The sequence below is a fragment of the Nymphaea colorata genome, chromosome 11 (assembly GCF_008831285.2).
Source record: "Nymphaea colorata isolate Beijing-Zhang1983 chromosome 11, ASM883128v2, whole genome shotgun sequence".
NCBI lineage: Eukaryota > Viridiplantae > Streptophyta > Magnoliopsida > Nymphaeales > Nymphaeaceae > Nymphaea > Nymphaea colorata.
In genome coordinates this window covers 16,167,551-16,189,843 of record NC_045148.1, presented here as the reverse complement: position 1 = coordinate 16,189,843, position 22,293 = coordinate 16,167,551, and the positions used below count along the sequence as shown (strand labels likewise).

The 22,293-nt window shown below is 39.9% G+C and overlaps 1 protein-coding gene across 1 annotated transcript; it reads left to right on the top strand.

The window, feature by feature from the left end:
* Nucleotides 1-3,281: 3,281 nt before the first annotated feature.
* LOC126410549 (protein NEGATIVE REGULATOR OF RESISTANCE-like) lies at nucleotides 3,282-4,692 on the top strand. The gene is made up of 2 exons (XM_050080604.1): nucleotides 3,282-3,322; nucleotides 3,831-4,692. Exon 2 carries the CDS (start codon nucleotides 3,875-3,877, stop codon nucleotides 4,391-4,393), a length of 519 nt encoding a protein of 172 aa, XP_049936561.1. The 5' UTR covers nucleotides 3,282-3,322; nucleotides 3,831-3,874; the 3' UTR covers nucleotides 4,394-4,692.
* Nucleotides 4,693-22,293: the final 17,601 nt, after the last annotated feature.

Here is a 22,293-nt window from a genome sequence, read left to right as displayed (position 1 = left end):
AGTTTGTTTGGTTTTCCAACACATTGAACCACATTTTTAGATGTCCCTCCCAAATGGTGTTTCATTCTAATAATTCTTTTGAAAAGATATTCTTACAAAAGTTGTATTTGAGTTTTAATCGGTTAGTCTCCTTCACCCTTTTGCACCATTGCCATGTAGGATCCCTATCTTCACAGTAAACTCAATGAAAAATAATCAAAATCTTTCAATCTAAAGTAAAAATATTTAAATATATGGTAAAATTAAGAGATTTCATACATTATAGAGAAGAAATCAAGAAAACCTCATCCCTCCCAACAAAAATCAACCACCCATGCACAAATCGATTATTTAATCTACAATTTCACGGTGAAAATCGATGTTTTCATGGTGAAAATTGATGATCTCCCCTCTTGGATGCACAATTCCCATGACAAACGAAGAACCCTTGAACGTTTTAAAGAAAAAGTGAAAAAGGAAGCGTCAGGTGTTTCTTTTTAAAAATTAGTCCGTATTGTGTGATACGGCCACTGTATCATGATAGTTGCAATATAGGATCGATACACCCCCATTTACGATACGATAGGTGTATTGTATTGTAAAACGTGATCGATACGATGCGTATCGTACAATATGAAGGTGTATCATACGATGTGTAGAACACTGGTTTTTGGACTCGAAGCAAAGTCAAACATGATAAATCATTATTTGTTTCGACCCCCATTTAATTATAATAGTATCTTAGAAGGTTAATTTTCTAATATTACAAAATAAATTCGACTGGTAAGAGTTAAGTTATACACATATATATTTTTTTGTATAGATAAAAAAGGTACGGTGAGCGGCCAGTAAGCCGCCTGTCAAGGTCGCCCTGTAGAAATGTGGAAGGGAGAGTAGAAGATGAAAGGCTTTTACCAGGAAGCAGCGGCATCACATGTGGTTGGGCATGCATCTCTTTCGTGGCGAGTTCGGGAAAGTGGTGCTTATTGGTGCCTTAAACATTCTACGTCGGCCGGCGGCGTGGAGTTGGAAAATAGAAACCAATAGTGGAAGAAACCAACACAGAATATTGGAAGAAGCAACACTGCGATGCGGCAAGAAAGACTTCGTGGAGTCTTCGCATATTGTCATCTTGCTCCATCCCATGCGTAGCTTCTTCTTTTTCCTGTCTTTAGTTCCATCTGGCAAGGTAAACCTCAACACGTTACAGGTTCTTGGCAGGCCTTGGAGTAATTTGACCGTCCTAAAATTTGAAATGAATTTTAAAAGTGGGGCTCCAAAGATGTATTTGATAAAGAATAACTGGACAGTTTCAGAATTTTCATAAGTGCATCTGACACGCAGAATTCTTGGTATATATTTCACTATCTTCATAAAATATATGATTTTTTCCCCCTTGTATTAGATTCCTTATAGGATCATATATATATATACATTAAAATTGATGTTCCAACTTAAGATGGGGTTTTGTAGATTCGGTCATCTACTTCTTGCTTGCTGGTTCAATTGGTGCCCTTCTGCCATCCAGCTATTTGCAAACCTATGATCGTTCAATATTTCTGAACGTTTTAAAAAATATCATCTCTCATGTACACGATTAATTTATTGATTTTAAAAAACTCCGAGATTCGGGCTCTAACAAAAGTGGCCCTGAGGTTTTGAGAATTAAAACTTTGCATGTCATGATTTTGAGAAATATTAGTTTAGCCTCGGTAAAACTTTTGGATAAATAATACAGCCATCCCTTTTGAAATATTTTCAGAAATTTCATTTAGTGGGTGGGCTGGATTTTTCGGCCCTCCACCAGAAATAGAATACTGGTTCCGCCGCCCTGAATAGTGCATGCCAACCAAATAACTGGGACCTTGCTTCTATTGCATTTACAACCAGTTTGTTGTCGTTCTTAGTATTCGTGGAGGAGGAATCACATATTAGGCAATCGTGAACGGTGGCTCACACCCACTCCACGAAAACTTTTTATTTTTTATATTTATATTTTAAAAAACATTTGCTCATTTATGTATGACACCACCTTCGTGCAGTCATGATTGGAAGAAGGACTTGTATATATATATATATATATATATGTCAATGTGACCTGATTTTAGAATTCCTGTAAGATCCATCCTAGTCTTCATGATCAGGTTGTTGAATAAATTCTATATTTTTAGACAAATGGGATCTGTTCAAATGTTTGAATTCATAAAAAGTAACTCTAAAATGACAAAAATAAGTTCTACTGACACAAAATGAGTGGCATAATAAGTGATATACACATATATCAAAAACAGGTAGATTTCGGTCCCTTTTAAGTGTCAGATCCGTCAAAAAAAAATGATCTTGGCCATTAATTTTAATTCAGGTATTTTTTGTTGGAAAAAAAATTACATCACATTCATTTAATTAATACATTTTTACATACTTTTCTTTTTCTCTTTGTCTTCCTCAATGGATTCTCAATGGATAGGTTTGGCTCATACAAATCTTTTTCTATCTTTTTCCTTTTCATATCTTTTGTAATAGGTTTTATTCCGTAGGTGGGCGATGAGGTAATTTTCATCAAGTAAAAATTGTAAAAACATTTAAAAGAGACCGGATCAACCAAACCCATCCGGCGATTAGATACAACCAGGGGTGAAACCAAGATTTTTTTCAAGGACAAGCTGAACAGTTGTTTGACCGGACTAAAAGGGTTTAACGAATTTATCCAAATAAAACCAAACTAAATCAAAATACAAAAATACATTAAACAACTAAAAATTTTAACTTGTTGATGTAATTTTTTTTTTTTTTTTTTTTAACTTAGCTACGGTGGGGCTTAGGGGGGTCCCCTCCCTCCGCCCCTGGATACACCTCCCTCCGCCCCGCATACGCCTCCCTCTGCGCCCCTGGATACAACCGCTACAGGAAAATTAATACGGAAAAATTACCAAATATTGGTCATCTTCAATGTCCACCGCTCATCCTGATCGCTCGAGGGGCCGATTGTAATTATCGTGTAGAAGAAAAGTTGGAGGAGGAGACAGTAGACAGTAGACAGACAGGATGGACATGGCCACGCAGCTGCTGATCTCTGCGAAGATGACGCCATCCAGTTGACGTCATTAGCCCTTCTGCCCCCACACGGCCCACACAGCGGGCGTCCACTTGGGGCCCACCCCTCCCGTAGCTGTTTGTACACGGCCTTTTATTTAGCAAAATTGCAGACGCCGACCGAGGTCAGGCGAGAAAGCAACATGATGGAAAGAAAGAAGGGAGGGAGCAACTTCCTTTTACCGGGGACTCCTTATTCAAAAGTTTCTAAACCGTCAAAGGCAAGATCTGACCTCCGTTTACTGCGAAGGTAAATGTAAAAAATTCTTCTCAAGAATACATGAGCTTTTTAGTTCTCCTTTCATCATCAAAAAAATGTAGCTGTCGATTTGCTTGAGCATTGAATTGAAGATAAAAGTCGCTGTTTAGGGTGGACCATGGAGCTCTCGCTGTTCCATTATCATGCCTCACTTTTCATGCAAAACAACGTTTTACTGAGAGTTTTATTGCCGCAGTAAAGAAGGGTCAGAACCTTTGTTTTCCCTTTTCAAACTAGTTGATTTACAAAATATATAGAAGTATAGACAAGTTTCTATACAACATTTACCACAAAAGCGACTATTAAAGGGTGCCAAGTTGAATCAACCCCTATATTTAAAGAGTTTGTTCGTTCCAAAAAAAAAAAGAAAAAAAAAAGGAGGAGAGTTGTTGTCAGCAAAAAAGTAATACTCTGCGGGAAAAGCAAAAAAGAAAAGCTTGTTTCTAAATTTTACAGCCAAGAGGTTGTCCTTGATCACAGATCTTATTGAAAATAAAAGGGCTAGGGAGGAGTGTGGGGACGCCTATTAGGCCAGCAGATCAAATGAAGGCGGCCCTAAAGGACCTGCGGACAAGAGGAAGAATGGAAGGAAAAGGCGTTGCGGGTGGGGAGAAGGAGAAGCAAGGGAAGAAGAGGCCAGCGAGCCTGAGGGACGGCGAAGAGGTGAAAAGCTCTAAGGCGAAGAACATCGACGACGTGGAGGTGGAGGAGTTCTTCGCTATCCTGCGTAATATGCGGGAGGCGTCCAGTCTTCTCCGCAAGCACAACCCACGAAACCCATCTTTCCGCGCGGAGGACTTCGCCCACGTCTGCCGCACTGGAGGCGGCTGCGGCAGCAGCAGCGCAGCCGGCGGCGGAGGCAGCGGAAGGGGGGAGACCGAGACGGCTCAGCCATCAAGGAACAACCACTACGATGCCGAAGACGAGTGGGAGCGAAGCGAGGACAACGGGCTCCCCGGGGGGCTGGACCTGAACGTGGAACCTTGCGGCGGTAGTAGCCAACACCAATTGCCGGAGCGTCGGGGTGGTCGTTCGGCCATGGCGGAAGGCGAAGACGAGTGACGTGAAAGCTGAGGTGCGGATTAATGTAATGTTGTGGTCGAACTTGCGGTTCATCACGGAGAGTCGTTCACGGGGATTCCTCCGACGCCCCAGTCACTCATGAGGACTAAAGTAAACTCTCTCTCTCTCTCGCTCGCTCGCTCTCCTTTCCTTGCTCTTCTGTTTCGGTGTTGTATTTTACTTGTTCTCTGGTTCTTGCTCCTCTCTTGCTTGTGGGGTTTGTTAATGGCAATGTAAAGATCGTTCCCCAGGGAGATGAATCTACACTCTTTAACTGTTGGTGCTTCTTCTGATCTCAATTGCAGCTTACTCAGAGTAAATAAATCTAGAAAAGTAGAGAAGAAAAATTAAAAGGAAAGACAATTCAAGTTAATTAGACTTCATTCTCTGATTTCAACGTCAGGAAGCTCATATGTGTTCCGACCAAAAGAAAACGAAAAGGTAGTAGTCCAGGGCGTGAATAACAAGTCTACTACTTACCCTATAGCCAGTTATCTTTCAAGGCGTGAAGAACAAGTGTCGGGTGGTCCTTACCCATCAAGGCAAGCATAAAGTCCAACCTTCAGGTGACCTGAATTGTTCTGTTATATGCTGTCCCGTGCGTTATAAATGGAAAATAAAGAGCGTGAATTGCTCGGAATATATTTGTTTGCTTCTGCACCTCCATTTGACACAGCGCTGAAGGCATCATTTCTCTTTCTATCTGGAGAAGAAGGTCTCCACGCCACCTATCAAAACTTCAAAACCAGAAAACTTGGAGAGGATCATGAAATTAACCTGGGGCATTGAGATCGTTCACGGGAGTTGATTCATTTCATTCTGGACCGCTAGTTCTGTTCACTCTAATCATTTTAGGGATACTGTCTAGAAGAGCTCTCAATTTCTGGGAAGCAGAAGATCCTAACCCCAGTACCTAATAAAATAATATAAAAAATCAAGAAGGCGACGAAATTAAAGAATATCGATGCATGGACATAATTGTTGCTACCCTTGTGCACATAGTTATCCGTCCTGCCCATGATGGTCTTCTCCGTCCAAATGAAGCAACCCATGATTGATCACCTACAGTAAGAAGAGTGACAATTTTCGCAGAAAACGACACCTTTTTTCCACATATACGCTTATTACTCTGAAACACGGACCTGCTTTGCAAAGTAGACATCTTGGTAGTCTGAAAAAATCGAAATACTTGTTTGACACCAAATCTAGTTACAGTAAAAAGAAAGAAAATAAGAAAATATTCGAACAATAGAACTCGGTTGAAATGGAAGCAAACATCAGGTGCAGCACGCAGGAAACATGCTATTTCCAGGTTTGGGATCGAATTTCATGGTAATTAGGAGTTAAAATTTGGAGAATGAAGCAGATAAACAGCTCAAGAAATGCTGCCACTATCCTTGAATAACGCTTGTTATTCGTTCTGTCCCCTTCGAAACCAGAACAACACGTCCTATCCTACCTGTTCTAAAATCTGCCAACTGAATATATTTTATCTTCACCTGCTTGAGGGGTGGAGGTAGGTGTGGGCACTATCCGAGCAATTAACTACAAAGGCTCACAAAAAGTTTGTATTATTATATTGATATTTGAAAGAAATTCTCCTTATTTGTACAACGAGAAGGGCAGAGTCAATAATTTTTTATGAGAATGACCAAATTAAATTTTTATAAAAGATATATGAATTTTTTAAAAATTTATATGTAAATTAATTTTTTTTTTGGAAAGGGGCCAATTTAAAATTTTCTAAATAATGCTCTTCGGTAAAAATTTTACAACTCCACACATGTTTGTCCAAAAACGATTGTTTAACAGTTGCATATTTATTGATCTCCAAGTGAGATTTGCGAGATATGCAGTGGAAGTTGAACCTCAGTTATCTGTCATCTCCTGCAACATATGACCGCAATCGATCCAACTTCTTACCAAATCATCAGAGGCAGGCAATAAGAATCAATCTCCACCTACACGATTTCCGTCTACATTAATTAAAAAAAACAGTAGTCCATGGAAGGAAAGTAAAGAAAACTAGTCGTCAGAGAGGATCAGTTCTGGTCTCCAGCTGAGTCACCTCATTGCCAGATTTGTGACAAATCCACATGTGGCCTAGAAGTGCATGCTTTGACACTTGCCTTTGGCTTCATAATTGATGGGGTCGTATGCAGAAGGCATGGGTATCATCGGGAAACGTGTCTCCCATATTAATTCATTTTTGAAATGAATGCACCAGGAATGTTTGATGAGAAACTGCATCGATTCGATTCGGTAGTTGGATCCCGGTGCTGCCACATTGCTCAGCTTACCTAATTGTGACGGCTTTGCATTTGAGTTCGAGTAATCCATAGGCGCTGCTTTTTGAAAAATTGCAGTAAAAAGTCATTGCAGAGATTAAAAAGGTACACTGAAGGAGTTTTACTGCTATTCCCGAAAGGTTAATTCTCGATCTCATGTACAAATTAAATACATTGATGTCACAAACTACAATCAAATGTAGATACCATTATACTCGTACCAAGCCAAAACCAAAATCTGTTCTACTAATATATATATATATGTGGAATGTTTCTGGATTTATATTCTTAAATTGGGTCTCACATCTCCACTAGAAGTTGGTCATGTCTAATCATTTTCAATGCCAGTGATGGGCAGATCAGTGACCGCCTGGATAAGAGAGTTACTCTCAATTAGGACATTCAGCGAAGACCTTAGATTAGAGTGTTCAAATTGAATGACACATAACAATTTTTGAAACAGCATGCTTTTGTTTTTCTCTGTACTTAATTCTGAATGAACCATATATCTTGAAGTCTATGGATACACAGTTGCTTAAAGCCTTTTTTGTACAACAGGAAGAAAAGGGTTTGCTTTAAATATGCAAAAAATAAAGTTGAAAAATCATGTAAAACATTGGAATGACAAACCTACGTTTTAAAATAAGTTATTAGAAACTACATTAAAATAAACAGATTAAAGACGCCGGGAAACTTTACCTGAGATCTATCTAACTATTGAAAAGCACCTCAACAAACACCAAAATGTTTTGGTTGCATTTGTTTGTGCAATGACCAGAAATATTGAATCGCGCATCACATGTTCACACAGGAATGATTTTGCGAATTCCACAAAATCCATATTTAAACAGGCGCAAAAGCATCAAAGTTTGACCTCTGTTTTATGCTCAACATGACCAAAATTATTGATTAAAAAGGAAACGGGAAGGGTGACAAGTTAAAGAACCCCGTGACCAAGTAAAGCTTCCTCTTGGTCTTCTGACTTGATGGTTTGAATTTCCTTAGTTTTTGGTTTTTTCCTTCTGTAAGTCCACAAAGGTAACGTCAACAGTCATTTCAGTTGAGAAACGTCGGGCTTGGTCAAAAACTCCAACCGAAAACCAATTATGTTTCGCAGAACTAGCAGTTTGTTACTAGCTGCCTAAATTCTAGAGTAGAAAACTACCAACCATTTGGGTGGGTTGGTAGGTAAATTATCCTTTCACTCATTTCTTTCTTGACAGAGGTTTTGGACTTCTTTCTGAGAATAAGCAAATTTAAGGGCCTTGATCAGGTTGCGACTGAGCCCTTCATGTGTTTTAATGGAGTAAGCAGAGCAGAACAGTCCATTGGAGGCCGTTTGGCAATGACAACAGTAACATACTATCCCATACATTTGCTCCAATTTTTGGAGCAGATTCATCGATCATAGTCTCATAAATCTGTCTTAATTTTTTGGACTGATATATGAGATAGTATGCTACTGTTTCCTTTGCCAAAGGATCCCTTTAAGTTACATGAAAATGTCGCACAAGATGCAATTTGATCATTCTTATGCCAAAGCAATATAAAATTTCTGATACATCAAAGGAAAAGTGAAAATTTCAAGCTTTGCTCATGGCTAGTTATCGAGGAATGTGTTTCTAACAAAGACACAAGTATTTCTTAGGTCTGATCATATGATCATTGTCACAAAAATGCATTTATTTTAAGAAATGTGAAAAGATAAATAAATTAGCTGTTTAAAACTTAAAAAAATGCTATATTTTGAAAAAAAAATGTTAAAATGAAAAAAAAAGTGTTTTTTTGCACTTTTTTCATTTTTCATATTTTTTATTGCCAAACTGCTTTTTTTTTTTAATTTTTATTTGTTGCAAATCTACTTTTTTTTTATGTTTGTATTATTAGTTTTTATTTTGAAAGTTTTTGGTGTTTATGGATCTGACATAATTGGAACTAGAAGTTGATTCCGATTTGATTTCAGATTCAAATGTGATTCGTTAAAATTCGATGCAGATAGAACTAGTCATATTTGATACTCCGACTTCGGCAATCATTCTCAATCAGTATTGCAGAAAGCAAGTCAACAATTAAAGCAGGTTGAATCAGGGCCTGGTAACAACTGTACCATCGAGACCTTGATCTTGTGTTAACTGGACATTCCTCAAAATAATGCCTGCAGCAGTGGCTCCCTACAATATTGTGACGCCATTGAGCGATCCCTTTGAGAGTCATAATCGAAGAAATCACATTCTGCAACAAGGACTGCAGTCATCCTTAATGCGGCAGGAGAGGGTTGGTGAGGGGATGACTCTGGTTTACGACCCTTGAAGAAGTGGAAGCTAGCTGTTGCAGAGGAGACAGAGCAATCAATTGATGGTCTACAACTCTCTATTCAGTTTGGCTAATCTCGATCTTGAGAGGAAGTCAGTTCAATTGTATTCTTTTCCCAGCTCTCTTAGTTCAATTGACAGGTTAGGAAGACCTATTGTTCTGATACAATGTTAGTGCTATTGCTGGCCGACCTGTTTCAGATTCGTAAAGCATTTCAGCAAATAAAGTAATAACACAGGAAAAGGTCCATACCACTATGGACCTCTCTTAACATATTTCCCAAGTTGCAATATGGACGTTTCTTTTCCCAGAAAAAGGTCCTAGTTGCAAGAAAGACGCCTTCAAAGCTTATACCGAATAAACATCAGAGCTGAGGTCATTCTGTTTTCAAAGAACAGAAATGTTGCCATTTAGGTCTAATGATGAGATAAAGAAATATTATTAAAACGGCAACTTGCTTCTGACTTTCATGCCTCCTAGCAAGTAGCTAGAAAGGAAGTCACTGCAGAAACCACGCACTTCAAATCCTTACATAAAGTTATGTCTATTTTAATCACAAGTTGATATATCACAGCCATAATTGTTTAATCGGTCGTCGTTGACAACATGATTACACTTGTGAACAATAATCACAGGTTCACAAGGCAGAGCCAGATTCAAGAATGTAATTAAATTGTTTCTTTTACATTTTTATTGCCTAAAGCACAGGAATTGAAAAATCATGAGCTATACAACCAGAGCCTAAACTATTAACAAAACGAGAAAACTGCCCCACGCAGGCGGCATTATTGAATACCACTGACAAGGTTCCTTCCCTTACTCATCAGTAGCATTCTTCCCAAATCCAGCAGGCTAAATTCTGCTACTTCATCCTTAGCTTTCACTGCATCTGTACAGGTCACAATCAAGTCTCCATTTTGATCCTTCAACATCCATCCATATATCTTCTTCCTTCCACGTATAATATAAATTGCACGAGCATTTGGAGTCTCACCCTGTCCACTGCTGCACACAAGACCAGATTTAAGCCACATCTGGGCCACCTTGGCATCTTGGTTTTCTCTTGATTCGATTTTATTGCCATAAAAGCGTCTTTGCACGACTGCCAAACAATTGCAGGGAGACTTCCAATCTTTCCTTCATCCCAATTCCCATGAATGGCATCGTTCTTACCCCACCACATCTTCCCATGATTGCATCGAATATAGAAGACTATTCAGGCATTTCCTCCGCCATCCCAGCACAAATCCCATCTTGTTCCGTGTTTTAAATTCTGATTTTACATCAAGCCATGGAATTTGAATCTTCAAAACATGTTGATTGCTTTCAGCCTCCATTCTACACAATCCATATCTGTCAACAATGCTGAAACCCTTCCTCGGAATTCTATCCTATGTCAGCAAATTTACCGTCACAAGCCAAGTATATACGCCATCTTGTTCTGGCTGGTGCTTGACTATTCCAGATCTCATTCGGCCAATTCTCGTTGTTAACCCCCTTCTCTACAAGCTTCATAATTTCACTACTCACCATATTCTACGCTGCTCTGATTTCCATATGATTTGATCAAGACCTGCTGTTAGATTAATGGAACTCAAAACCTCCTTTTACTCTTCCATAGTTCTCTTTGGCTTCCACCACAATAAGCATTATGTCTACTTGCGTATTCTTTCTCCACTAATCTCCCTTAGTGATTCCTGCCCACCGCCCACGCCATCTACCCTGACAGAACCTTGCCGTTTTATCATCGTCCACCTTCCATTACACCTCGTTTCCTATCATCTTCCATCCCGCCCCCAAACTCTTCCATCCCCATGAACCCTTCCAGGTCTTCTCAACTTCACAGACTGCTAACACCCTTCAAATATCTACCTTTTAGGCACGGGTACAGAACAGTATTGTTACTCATGATATTACATAATCTACTGGCCTGTAGGGCAGAGTTCCAGATACTCGTTGGTTTAAGCCCCATTCACCCTTCTTCCTTAACAATTGCACAGAGACTTCTGTGCCAAGAAGTGAATTTTCCTTCCCCCGCCATAAAAACTTCCGCATCGTCCTTTCCTGCTCCCTAAATTGTCATTGTTGGCAACATAAATGTCTGCATCCAGTAAACAGGCAGGACAGCAAGGTTGTGCCTAATCTAAATCGATCTGACTCCGTAAGACGGTCAAATTAGCTTGAAACTTTCTAAGTTTAGCTGCCATTGTCACCAATAAAGGTCTGCACAGGCTCTCAGTCAAGGTGCCCTCAAATAGGGGAATCCCCAAATATGTTATTGGTAACCTCTCTGCATCCAACTCCATCAATGCTGCCAGTCTTTTCTCTTTTTCTGCAGGAACATTTATAGTTAACGCTTTAGATTTGCTGCCACAAATCTTCATGTTAATTCCCTCCAAGTAAGTATGTACGTGCCATTAACAATGTATCAAATGTCATGCATTAATATGAATTTTTCTTTCTAACGGCAAATCGACAAACCAATTTTCAAGTGAGAATTATGACCATATAAAGCTTTTATCTTCCATATATATATATACATACAAGCACAACATTTGGACTGGTGACCAACCACTTAATAGCCAAAGCCGTTCCTAAGAATGCAAGCTCCAAATGTTTTGTAATATGCGTCAAATGTTATTTTTTCAATGAAATATAAATAAGTTAGATCTAAAAGTATTTCGTGTATGGCTGATAAGACGCGGGCCACAACTTTCTTATAAAATGGAACATGATTATTATATGTCATATATATAACAAAACGTAATAAAAAGAACTTTGAGGAACAAATTAAAGATATCTAGCCGCACGAATTGAACATTTTCTTTCGACATTATTGCTTTCGCTTCTTGCAGTTCCGTGAATAGCAAAATACCGATGAACGACCAATCGAAGTGAATGTGCGTAATAATTAATGAGTATGATAGACAAGTCGGTGCTCATTGAAAGCGCTATCTATAGTTTCTCAAGCCTACCAAATTAAATGTGTTAGGTGCGTTTGACTATTCAAATAATTAAAAATTGTAAAGAATCGACGTGTTAGCAGTATCTTGAGTTCTGAAAGGACTGAACAGAAATGCCCAAACTATCCAAGTCCATGAACTCAATTTTTTATAGTTGTAGTTTGTTTTTCCTCTTGATTTAGGGATCTTGATGGACTAAAGTTTTGCTGGCTTCTTGCCTTAGCGGAAACGCATTGGACACAAAAAAAGGGGAAGTTCTTCTACATGATGTTAGAATATTGTTTGTATTGATTAAGTTGTCTTCAATCTCCTATACGTTGTAGGATACAAGAACTGGAAAAAAGTTCTGATGCACAGTCGTGTAGGTAAGCTTCTATTGGATCTCAGTTATCAATCCCAGAAAGCTTGCTGTGCCATCTAGAATGCATCCATTATTCACTTAATTAATCCTTTTCTTTTGTCAAAAGGTTAGCTGGGTAGGACGGTCATCACTTAATCTTATCAAGTTAATAGATATTTTGCATGAACTCAACACCACATGCAGTTTTTGAATGCGGAGTATGATAGAGGATTGAAAGTAATTCCATGGGCAGCTTTTGTAAATTATAAGTGATATACAATTCTTCAGATAGCGTTTGATAAGAAAAAGGTGGTGCTTTTGGAAGACATCATAAAAACACATGTTTCAAGGATGACATGCGATTTTTGGATTTAAGAATAATTAGCATCTGTAATCACATTGTTCCCCTGCGTCTAGAGTTTGTATAGTTCTTTGCTTATGTTGAGTCTTGGTGTAAGCTTTAGTGTTTACTTGTGTCGGAGCACCATTTCAAAACGGCCCCAAGTGTAATATTGGGATTCCTTGTTTTGGATGGTCGGTATGAGAATTCTGTAAGCAGTTTCGGTCATCCTATGTAAGTAAAGTGTAAAAGTTTATTTGCTTTCCCTTGTGACGTACTCAACTTTTCAAGTGAATATATTGCGAGTTTTTTTTTCGCACTCTTGTGTACTTTGTGTCCTTTGTTTTCGAAGTGAATATATTGCGAGTTTTCTTTCTGCACTCTTGTGTACTTTGTGTCCTTTGTTTTCGAAGAAGCGTTCAAGTGATATGCGTTCACTTGAACGAAGCGAAAGCTTGCGACTTATTGGCGAGAGTTTGCCGGGCTGTGTAGTCCGAAAGAGTCAGCCCGTGTGACACACACCGTGTTTCTTAAAACAAAACCATGGTCCTCTTGAAATGTGTCCTAGATGCAAAAGAAGAGTCATGTTTGTTACGAATTATTTTAGCATAGTTTGTTCATTTTGAGTGCTTGCTCGTTGGGTGTTTTTGAAGTTTCGGTCGTTAAGATCGAGTTTCTGCTTCGTTGAATGCTTACTTTCTAGGATGGAAGGCAGAGGGAACAAAGGATATTGAGTAGCAAGGGTCCATGGTCATGTCTGGTTCTCGTTGCTTCTCTATCTTTCTAAAGAATTTCGAGGAAGATATTCTCTCTTTTAGGCACGCTCAAGGCGTGAAAATTTGGAAAGGAAAAGACAGAAAATCCATATTCGGACGATGGTGACAAATGATTTTGCGTCATCAAATTGAAGAAAGAGATTAGAAGAATAGGAACAAAAATTCCCTATGTCAAACACATTCTTGAGATGCAAATGCCATTTTTGGTACTTAGACATCATTTTCGTCAATCTACAGAACAGCTGAAAAAGCATAAAAAAAGCGAGTTGTATACGGCAAAATCGAGGCCTAATCGGTGCGTAGTCGGTTTCTTTCTTGCATGTCTTGCCAAACACGCCTTCCCCCTTATATTCTTTCTCCATGTTCTCTCGCCCCTTGATTCATGATCGACTTTGGTCCCTTTACAAACTCTGCAGTTCTGCTGCTTTAAATGAGATTAGCTGCCCAAAAAAGATATGCATCCTGTGCTTCTCAAGGCGTGTAACATTCTCCTAACGATTTGCAATTTGGCATTTAAACCCTGTCAATGTTTAGCCAAATGGTATGAGATACCAGAGAAATGAAATGTATTGGGTGCCCTTACTCCTCGCCAACAAATGCACCTAGTCTTTATTAGTAATTTGATCATTAATTAAACAATCTTCATAATTTTACATATTTTTCAGCCAATGACAGTTGATTATATACAATCTTCATAATCTTATGTATTTAATGTCTCAAAGAGGCAAAATATAGCTGGTGGATTTGGTGGCCAGGAAACTAACATGTCGATAGTTCTATTCTCATAGTGGCCAGGAAACTAACATGTCGACAGTTCGATTCTCATGGTGGCCAGGAAACTAACATGTCGACAGTTCGATTCTCATGGTGGTCAGGAAACTAACATGTCGACTGTTCGATTCTCATGGTTACTATATATATATTTTTACCCGAGCATCACACCGAGTCGACTGTCCACACGCAAGCCTCGACACAGCCCTAATAATATTGGAAGTAGATTACTTCAGCTAGCTGGAAGATGGGCAACCCTATCTCACCCTGAGTTTGTAGTCAAAATGAAGAGAAAATAAAAGGTGAAACACTTAGCTTGAGATTGTAAAGCAGATTATGCGAATCTTAGTTACCTGCCACTATCTCCGCCCTAACTGCATAACAAGTTAGGAAGAAAACAAAGATATAGATGCAGGAAGCAACGTGGGTGGCCCGTCGAATAAAGTTGTAAGAAGCTCGGTCCGATATCTTATTTTCAAAGTCGAAGGGAGCAAAGGTGTTCAAAGGAGAGCTAAATTTGCTGACCATGATTTCGAGTCTAGACCACCACAGCAGCATTTTGGCGGCGACGGCCGGCCACTAAAGGTAGATCCAATCTTTGAGTTTCCAACACGCCATATGATATGGCCTTGAGTACGGATCCAGAACGTCTCATTTGTATGTTCATGAACGAACTTCCCCAATAAACTAGAATGTTTTAATTGGTTTGTTACATTCAAACTCGATCATGTCTAAGTGACCCATATTACAGATTTGACAAGAAATTTTTTTTTTCTTAAAACTTGAATCTTACTTGTGCCTAGGGTTATATGACATCTCAAAAAAAAAAAAAAAAAATCAGAACTCGCAAAAGTTGAATGAAGAACATATACTGCATTATTTGAATGTTCAACTTTATCATATCACCACGTAGATCACGTTTCGGCGATCGAATTTGATCACGTATACCTAAAAGGTAGGTAGAGGGAGTATTTGTGGTCATAGTGTTGGACATGGCTTTTACCCAAACGATGCCCAACTTCGTTCTTCAATGCCTAATGTTCTCTTGCACCCGATTTGTTTGGGATTAAACTAAATTATAGTTTCAAAATTTTATTTGGGATTAAAATAATTTTTTGTTAAATTTGTATATACGCTTAATTAACTTTTTTAATTTATAAGTAAAAAATTTTGATTTTTTTTTTTAATCCAAGAGGGGGTCACGGCCCCTGCCCTTCTCTCTCTGCCCGTGCCCTCCATTTGTTTAACATCTTCTTTCTGATCACCTCTCTCTCTCTCTCAATCTCTTAGAGGCCTCGGGTACTAGTCTTTAGAGACCCTTAAAAAGGATTGTTTGGTAACAACGACAGTATGTTACTGTTCTATACATCTACCTTATAACAGTAGAACAGATTCTTGCAACACTTTTTAAAATGGTCGATGACTCTAATCAATTTTGAGATTAGATGCATGTGTTGTTGTTGTCTTGTGAATTTGCTGAAAAAAAAGTAAATAAATTCATAAAACACTTGTTAATGTGTTTTAGATAGATTTATGAAAGTTAGAGTAACTGGTGGTTGTCAAACAGCTCCTAAGAGAATGGCCATCAAAGCTCTACAAGCATAGTAGAGCTAGTTTGATTTTTTTTTTTTTTTTTTTTTTTGCTGAAGGGCACAAATATACTTGGGTCAAAAAAATAAAAACCATGCCTAGGGAAATTGAATCATGACTCCCGTGTGTCAATAAAGCCAGTTCAACTACACCAACCTCTCTCTCCCTCTCTCTCTTGTTTGGGAAAGGCAAAAAATTAATGTCATACACGTTTTTAATTTAGTCGCAGTGAGGGAGTGGGGAGGGGGACCCGCCTAGGTCATGGCTCCACCCCCAGCTAATTGAAAAAATATATATATATTGAAAAAAAATTAATAATTTTTAGTTACACTATGTATTGTTTGGATTCGGGTTCAATTTAGCCCAACCCGAATCTAAATGTTGGACTCACTCGCTCCTAAAAAAAATATTGGCTCCGCCCCTAAATGGAGTTGAACATTCTCGATGTGCAACTGGACCATAAAATCGAGAGCTCATGATCAATTGGCTGATGAAATAGACTGATGGCAGTATAATAACGGTGTTCACATTAATAGTCAATAGGTTAGCCAGCGGGTTAGCTGAGGTCCTGCTGCATATTTACCAAAACTAGACAGTTTATCAAGGAAAGTTTATAAGGAGTCAAATAGGGGATGCCCTCTTGATTCGTAACTTAAGGGAGAACGTGTTTGTTTAACCGGACCGGCTGTCATGGAGAGGATTCTAGGGACTATTTGTCCCATTATTTTGAAAAAGAAGTAACAAGAACACCAGGTCCTATGTATACAAGTCGTCTGCCTGTCTCACGGTTTGGACAAAGCGGAATAGTTCAATACCATTAAACCACGTTGATGAAACTGTAACGCATGCTTATTAATAAATGTGATCCTGACAGCTCATGCAGTTTATGATTCACAAGGGTCCGTCTGCCATGCGTAAGTTTGTATACTATTCTTGCTTCTTTTCAACTTATGAAATTCTGACATTTATGGTACATTGTATTTAAAAAATTATTTGATATATAAAGCTAGCAATTAACAACATGGTATTGTTCATCGTGGCACTTTGCTTAATATGTTAATGGTTCATGTTTCTATGTCTAATCCAATGTTTTTCCAATTCATCATCCATGAACAAGCACACTTGGACTAACATTTTAGGAGATGAGAAGTTTGGTAGAAGGTTCGGCCAGAGCAGGAACCAGAATTTTTTTTAGGGTCAAACCAAAACGATTACTCACCAGGCCAGGATCAGGCGACGAGGAGCAAAATTTTTTTTTAAAAGCAATTAATGCTTTGAAACGTTCTCTATGTGTCTCCGCCTTTATACGGGTTTGAACCGGAGAAGCGAACCAAGTCAGTGCCACCGGCGGCGACAAGGCATTAATTTCTACCAGACGTACAGCTGGTGAAGAAAAATTAATCCCACGAGCTCAGATATTCCATGGCTCTCCGTCGGCCGCCATGGACTTCTCTCCCCGTAATTTCACTCTCGCGGTCGCACTTTCGATCGCCGTCAACGAAGACGAAATGGCCCGAAAATGGGGAAAAAAAAAGAAGGATGGAAACGAAAGATTCCACCTTGGAGACGAAGCATAGTTCCGTACCAAGCTGCCAAATCTACACGTTTACTTGGTGTGCTCTCGGCTACCCGGACCACTACTCTCGGCTACCCGGACCACTACTCCGGCCACACCTCCACCGTCCGATGAGAGTATCGGCTGTGGACCGCCTTCGCCGTTGATCGCGACGATGGACGGTCAACGTTGGGGTCCACCAGGAAGGTGAGTTGTCGCTTCACTTGGTTTCCTCTCTCACCGCCGGCGGAATTTTGGGAAGATCCAGCTGCCTCCGTTTGTGATTCACTAAAATGACAGATGCCGTCCTCGTGGGTTTTTGAATTTCTTATATACGGGAGTAAAATGCGGCCCTCGTTTGCAGTTTTTCATACCAAGTTTGGAGAATCTAGAAATGGAAGTGTTTTCCATCGTTGAGGTGGGCATGCGGACGGTCAGGGCAGAACAAGGATTTTCTTCAAGGATAGAGAGCGGGTCGGCAGTCCGACCTCTGGATCCAGGTAGGACGAAACTGAATTCAAATACAAAAAATATAATACGTAATTAAAAAAAAATATCATTGGTTGGGATGGAGACATGGCCTAGGCGGCCCCCTTCCCTCTGCCCCTGAGAACGGTGGCAGGTCGTTAGGTCGTTTGGTCATAAGTTCAAATTCTATTGGAGCCCTTTGTTGGACAAAGCCCGAAATGCTTATCGAGTTGGCAACTCCTCCTTTTTGAGAAGATAAATATGCTAACTCACCTCTTTGAATGAACATCTTTAGTTATTTGATCCTATAAAGCAAATCGTTGAAAATTGTTGCTCATATTTTTCAGCATTGGTATTTCAGTAGCCTAAAAAAGAAAACAAGATCTTCAATTCTTTCAGGATACCAAATATCCACATTTGAATTCTATAGGGCTCTAGATCTTCAGGCCCATGGATTTCACATCTAGGCAATCGTTTTCCCAAATCATATGATCCTCGAACAGACGTCTTCCTGATTCAAGTCTAAATTAGTCTCTCAGTCTAACTTAAGATCATAATTAATTCATCCTAGTTCAATTTTTAGTGTAAAGCTCACCGTTTATGTATGATCGAACATAGTCACAAATTGCTTATCTATTGAATTATGATGTTGCCTTATTAGTTCCACATTCATTTTAATTTTGAATCTAAAAAAAATACCATATTTTCCCTTTTTTCGAGCTCATCATATTATAATCGAGAAAAAACTTGTCGTTTAAAATACAAAAACGATATTTATGAGTATCAAAGTAAATTCAGAACCTTTTTTACTTGAAAATGTATTACAAAGCTTTGGTGGTATGTGCATATGTGCATGCCCCATGTGCGTCAGTAAACGAACGGGCATTTTATAAATTACTTCACGGGTAAATTGCGGCGCTTCTTAATAGAGTTTAAACTATGTGATGTACATAAATTGCAATAAAAACAGTGTCGGGCGTCAGTAAAAAAAAAAAATAGAGATGGCTAGAGAGCCAAGCACGTGACGGTCATTTTTTAGAAATAAGTGCTGGGGAGTAGTTAACACAAAAAATTTGGGGTTTCAGATCTGGTTGGCCTACTTCTAAACTTTGGGATTTTTCAGGATAAAGAAAAGTTCTCCGACGGCGCGCGCCGTGCACCTAATTCACCGTGGTCTTTCTTTTCTATTATTTCTGGGAGTAAGAGCGGAGGAGTTAGTGCAAAATTTGCGGATTTCGTATTAAAATCGTTGGCCAATGCTATTTTGATTTCCAATTTTACATCGAACATTAACTCTTTTGTAAAACAAGTAAAGATCCGCAGTGCTCTACACCTAATTTTGTATCATCTAATTCGATTTCATGTTCGAAGTAATCAAGTTCGAACCCGGAACTTAAAAAAATAAAGGTAACCTCTTCCCTGACATCACAGACAACATACCATCTTACGAACGCAAGCTTTCCAAAAGCTTCAACATGTGCAGCACAGCGCATTGACGTCACCCACATACGCCATTGTTGACGCAGGTCCCACTGTGAAAGAGGGGAAAATTGGAAGCAACACAGAGACGAGTGACGACAGCGACCGTCTTTAAAGAAGAGGGGGGAGAGGTGGAGGAAGAAGCGGAGAGAGAGAGAGAAGGAGAGGCATGTTTTGCTACGCACCAACTTTGAAGATGACGACAGCCGAGTGACATCAGAGGGGTCCCGATCTCCGTCTTCTACTCACCCCACGTCACCTGCCGACCCCGCCTTTCTGTCATCATTTCCTCCCTCCCCGGCGGCCTTCCTTCCTTCCTCCCCAACCTCTTTATTTCCACAAGCCGTCGTCTACTTATATTCCTCAGGCTTGCATCTTCCCCTCCCCTCATGTGCATAAGGACGAAGGAAGACAGAAAAGGCCGAAGCAATCGGACGTCGAAGTTCACAGCGCATAGCGAAACGGAGCGTGTGAGAGCGAGGGAGGAGGGACTGTAACAAAGGGATCGAGGGCAGTTTTTCTTTTGCAATAAGATGGAGAAGCAAGGAAGGAAGAGACTGGCGAACCGCAGCGAGGAGGAGGAGGTGAAGAACGCGAGGGCGAAGACCATCGACGATGAGGTGGAGGAGTTCTTCGCGCTCATACGGAGGATACGTGCGACGTCGAGGCCCGCCGGGAAGGACAGCCATCGGAGCCCGTCCTTCAGGTGGGAGGACTTCGCAGCCACCGCCAGTGCTGGGGCCAAGGCGTCCAGCAGCGACGGAGGCAGCGGGCGGCCGTCGGAGCCCTCGTCCACGGATGAATCCGGGGAGGTGGTGGAGGGCGAGGACAAGGAGGAGCCGAGGCCGGAAGGCGGCGAGGATAACGGTATCCCCGCCTGCCTGGACCTAAGCCTTGGCCTTTGCGGCGGTAGCCGCGGCCAGTTTCTGATGGAGAGAACCGTTGGGTCGTCAGCAAGAGGAGGCATTATCTCTCGATGCCATATTTCAGATCGATCATGATCGCAGAGACAAAGCGACCGGGATGATGATTCTTCCCTCCATTGTTCACAGGGAATAAAAAAACGATATCTTCCAGGATTTGTTTTTTCTCTATTTCAATTTGCTTGTTTTGTTACACTTGCCTGGTTAAAAAATTTTCCCCTTTCTGCTCTAACTAGCATCTGGCGGGGTTTGGTAGAACAGTTGGCCCCTCTTATCTCTTGCATGGAGTCGAAGGGCTGTCTCTGTTTAGGTCGTCAAAGTTGGCGTCCGTTGCGAATTGGGGTGGCCAGATCTTGGAAGCGTGGTCGCCGGCAGAAGAGGAAATTTCGTCCCACCAAACGTACGCCTGTAAATAATAGCGAAAGGAAAAATCTAAGGGGACGTTTCTCCCCCAATATTCCTTTGGCATGCTGTTGTCCAATCCTCTTGTCATGCATGGATGATAAATTCTGTGTTTGCGGTGTAGGAAGTGCAGGATGTAAGCGTCTTGGGACTTGGTCAAAGTTTTGCCCCGTTTCCAAGTGGGTCTGTCATGGAAAAAGAATTCAAATTTGTATTTTGCAATGAAATGACAAATTTCTTCCTCAGCTTTGCTATGATTTTATATATATATATATATATATGTGTGTTATTTTTCCTGTGATATGACCAAGCTGTTATACTATGCTTCTTCTCGACCTCTTTCAAAAAGCTAGGGAAAAAATCCGCTACATAGAAAATTTTCTCGCGGTGAGTTTGAAAATGAATAACAATAATAGATCCGCCATGCTGATATAAGTTTATGTTTTCCAGTTTCAATTTTGTTAAATTAATATAAATACTTTATATAATTTTTTATCAATTAAAAGATTACAAACAGGCTGACATGCGTTTCCCAGCATGTTCTACAAAACCTTGTTGAGATAAATAGTCCCTTACTTGCAGTTTCAAATGTGAAGGAAGTCTCTTTATCTTTTTGGTAAATATAAACCCTCTCAATTCAAAGGAATCCCTTCCTGTCTTGTTTTGAGATAATTGATGCAGGTGCCAATAAACGGCTGTTGGGAGGTAGGCTTTCATCCTTTTATTACAGAAAAATTAAGATATGTACAAGACAAAAAAAAATTTACACAAAGCTGTGAAACAGCCACATCAAGGGAAAAAAACCCAAAACCCAGCAAGGCAAGCACCAGAAGGCCAAAAATTTCCACCAGCGTTTCAGCTCCTAAAAAAGGCAAAGACTAAAACAAAAAACAATAATAGAAAAACAAATGAAAGCATTAACCACCATCATCCCTGCCATCCTTTTTTCCCATATTGACACATCTGGTCTCCAGCCTCTAAGGTAGGCAGTTGACTAAGAACCCTTAGACGTTGGCTGGCCGCCCTCATGTGTTGCCATTTCTGGTTAATCGACCTCCTGCCCTCCACATCTAACAATGAAGGATGGAAGCGCAGACTTAGAGAGATAATTGATGCAGGTGAATCCCTTACCAAACAAACAAAATTTTCCCTTTCTTTCCACTCGTTCTTAGGTATATGAATCCTCCCAATCAAGAAAAATAACACCATTTATTTTGTTGTACTATATACCTTAGGGCGGATTGACCCTCAGGATTTGAAGGCATCGGATTCTCATCAATGTCTGCATTACTCAGTCCGACATGCACTTTTTCTTCAGCTTTGTCCAACCTCTTCGTACACTTCTGCTCCACTTATATGTGATTTTACTTATCACAACTTTGGCAGATCGCTTAGCGGAGTTCATGTTTGCATTAAGAGCACTCAATCAGTGAGCAATTATGCGCTTTGGCTTCTTCTAGCAAACTCCTAGCAGTTTGTGCACCTCTACTTCCTTTATATCACTAATTCAGTAGTTATCAATTTATGAACCTCAATTGGAGATGTAGGTTGTTTCCCTCTGTAACAGTTATCTTATTTAGGCAATGTAATTTTAAGCAACAGTAATTATCTTTTAGACTGTGAGCTATCGACATGCACCGGTTATCTTATTTTGCCCATCCGGTGATCAAATTAACGTAAAAAATTAAATAC